The sequence below is a fragment of the Otolemur garnettii genome, unplaced genomic scaffold, assembly GCF_000181295.1.
Source record: "Otolemur garnettii isolate 467f Iridium unplaced genomic scaffold, OtoGar3 scaffold00003, whole genome shotgun sequence".
NCBI classification, from domain to species: Eukaryota; Metazoa; Chordata; class Mammalia; order Primates; family Galagidae; genus Otolemur; species Otolemur garnettii.
Window position 1 is genome coordinate 37,728,289 of NW_003852398.1, and position 2,717 is coordinate 37,731,005.

A 2,717-nucleotide genomic window follows, 5' to 3' on the forward strand; every position below is an offset into this window, starting at 1 on the left:
TTTTTTTTTTTTTGAGACAGAGCCTCAAGCTGTCACCCTGGGTAGAATGCTGTGACATCAAAGCTCACAGCAACCTCCAACTCCTGGACTCAAGCGAGTTTCCTGCCTCAGCCTCCCAAGTAGCTGGGACCACAGGCGCCCACCACAACGCCCGCCTATTTTTTGGTTGCAGCCGTCATTGTTGTTTGGCGGGCCCAGGCTGGATTTGAACCTGCCACCTTGGGTGTATGTGACTGGCCCCTTAGCCATTTGAAGCAGGACAACAGGCTGCCAAGCCCTAGTCATTTCTAAGTATTGGCACTGTCCAGAAGCTCTGAGGAAATATTTGTTAAAATTCTTTTTTAGGGCAGCACCTATGGCTCAGTGGGTAGGGCGCCAGCCCCATATACCAAGGATGGCCGGTTCAAACCTGGCCCTGGCCAGCTAAAAGAGTGATGTAATGACACTCCACCAGGGGTCACAGAGTGAGACTGTCTCAAAACAACAACAACAACAAATTATTTTTCTACAGGGAGCCTTAAACTTGTATAGTCAGGAAGAACTGTATAACTTCTTTCTGAAGAAGCCCATTGTCCCTTTGGACACCCAGAAGAGAATAATCATCGTGTTCCACTGTGAATTTTCCTCAGAGAGGGGTCCCCGGATGTGAGTCTACATGGGATAGGGTGGGTGATGGCAATGGATCTTGAGATGAACTTCCCAGATCAGTTCAGGCAGAGACTGACTAAATAAATACTCTCTGGTACAGTTTGAAAAATATGGAGGTTGAAGGAAGATATTTCTACAATTGAAAAGTTAGAAAAGGGATTGGGAATGAGAAGCCCTCAGTGGAAGAAAAGTGGTGCTACTTGGACCTTGTTTTGCAAACTAACATAGTGAGGTCAGAGGTCCTTTTTGGGGTTAGCAATTGTCTTTTTCTTCTCTCTCCCCAGCAAATGGCCTCTAAGATTCCAACTTTATTTCCACCCCACTCATCTCTCTGATTTTCCTAAAGGTGCCGCTCTCTGAGAGAAGAGGACAGGGCTCTGAATACATATCCTGCACTGTACTACCCAGAGCTGTATATCCTTAAAGGAGGCTACAGAAACTTCTTTCCAGAATACATGGTAAAAGAAATATGGGATAATGGGAGGGGCCTGGACTTGGTGGGGGAACAAACTTTAGCATGCAACCCACAGGGCCTACAAAGCACTCTGAGAAGAAATTGGGGCTCCTCTTTAGCTACTACTAGTAGCATCTTCTCTGTTATACTTAGTAGGCAGAGTTCAGAGGTCTAAAAAAAAATCTCTTAGTCTATCCCCTACCTTTCAGATGCTGTGTGAGCCACAGAGCTATTGCCCTATGCATCATCAGGACCACAAAGCGGAGCTGCTGAGGTGCCAAAGCCAGAGCAAAGCACAAGAAGGGGAGCTGCAGCTACGGGAGTAGATTGCCCTCCTGGTGAAACACATGAGACTATGATAATGCAGCAGCCACTGGCAATTACTGAGTCATGAAAAGATGCTGCAGAAACAGGCCATCTTCTAGATGGCTAAACCCATGATTGTTAAAAGATATTTGCAGGACAACAGGCTGCCACTATTGAAATCTCATTCTTGGGGATTGGTTAGTTTTCAGTAGAGTTGAAACCTAGTAGCTTGTGGTTGAGTCCTGGAGCTGGCTTTATAAGACTGCAGCCTTGGGTTAGATGGAGATTTGTGTTGCTTCCGGGAGCTCTTGTAGTCCTCTTCCCGATTACTCATGTTTTCTCACAAGCTAGCCAACTCTTTCTCTTGCTGGGTTTCTGGCTGTGCAAGAGTTGCCCAGCTTCTTTCTCTATAATTTCTTTGTTTCTCCCTCTTCCTTTTTTAAAATAGGAAAATACGATGTAGGATCGTGAGCCCAGCCTGCTCCCAGATCTGTATAAGGAGATGATCACCAAATTAAACTCCTTCAGACATAAATTGGTGGCTGTCTTTATTCATAGCTGAGGCCAGAGTGCTTTCCTCTAAACCAATAGTTCTCAAAGTTTGGACCCTGAACCATTACCATCATCTGAACTTGTTTAAAGTGCAAAATTTCAGGCCTCACCTGAGACCTATAAATCTACTAAACCAGAACCTCTAAAGTTATTGCTCAAAAGCCTGGGTTTTTAAAAATCTTTCTTTTCAGGCTTGGTGCCAGCCACATACACCTGAGCTGGCGGGTTCAAATCCAGCCCAGGCCTGCCAAACAACAATGACAACTACAACCAAAAAATAGTTGGGTGTTGTGGCAGGCGCCTGTAGTCCCAGCTACTTGGGATGCTGAGGCAGGAGAATCGCTTGAGTCCAGGAGTTGGAGGTTGCTGTGAGTTGTGATGCCACAGCACTGTACTTGGGGCAACAGCTTGAGGCTCTGTCTCAAAAAAAAACCTTTTCAGATGATTTGGGTTTTTTTTGTTGTTGTTGCTGTTTTTTGAGACAGAGTCTAACTATGTCGCCCTTGGTGGAGTGCTGTAGCATCACAGCTCACAACAACCTCAAACTCTTGGCTTAAGCAATTTTCCTACCTCAGCCTCCCAAGTAGCTAGGACTATAGGCACCTGCCACAATGCCTGGATACTTTTTGTTGCAGTCATCATTGCTATTTAGCAGGCCCCAGGCTGGGCTCAAACCCTCTAGCCTTGGTGTATGTACATGGCTGGTGCTCTACTCACTGAGCTATGGGCACTGAGCCCAGATGGTTTTTTTTTTTTT

General features: G+C 45.8%; 1 protein-coding gene across 1 annotated transcript in view; it reads left to right on the plus strand.

Annotated features, from left to right (window-relative positions):
* Nucleotides 1-1,899, plus strand: part of CDC25C (cell division cycle 25C) — a 36,431-nt gene extending 34,532 nt beyond the window's left edge. The window contains exons 10-12 of the mRNA XM_012807076.2: nt 512-645; nt 995-1,106; nt 1,312-1,899. Coding sequence (XP_012662530.1) covers nt 512-645; nt 995-1,106; nt 1,312-1,428 — 363 coding nt within the window. The 3' untranslated portion in view covers nt 1,429-1,899. The remainder of the gene's footprint in view (nt 1-511; nt 646-994; nt 1,107-1,311) is intronic.
* Nucleotides 1,900-2,717: the final 818 nt, after the last annotated feature.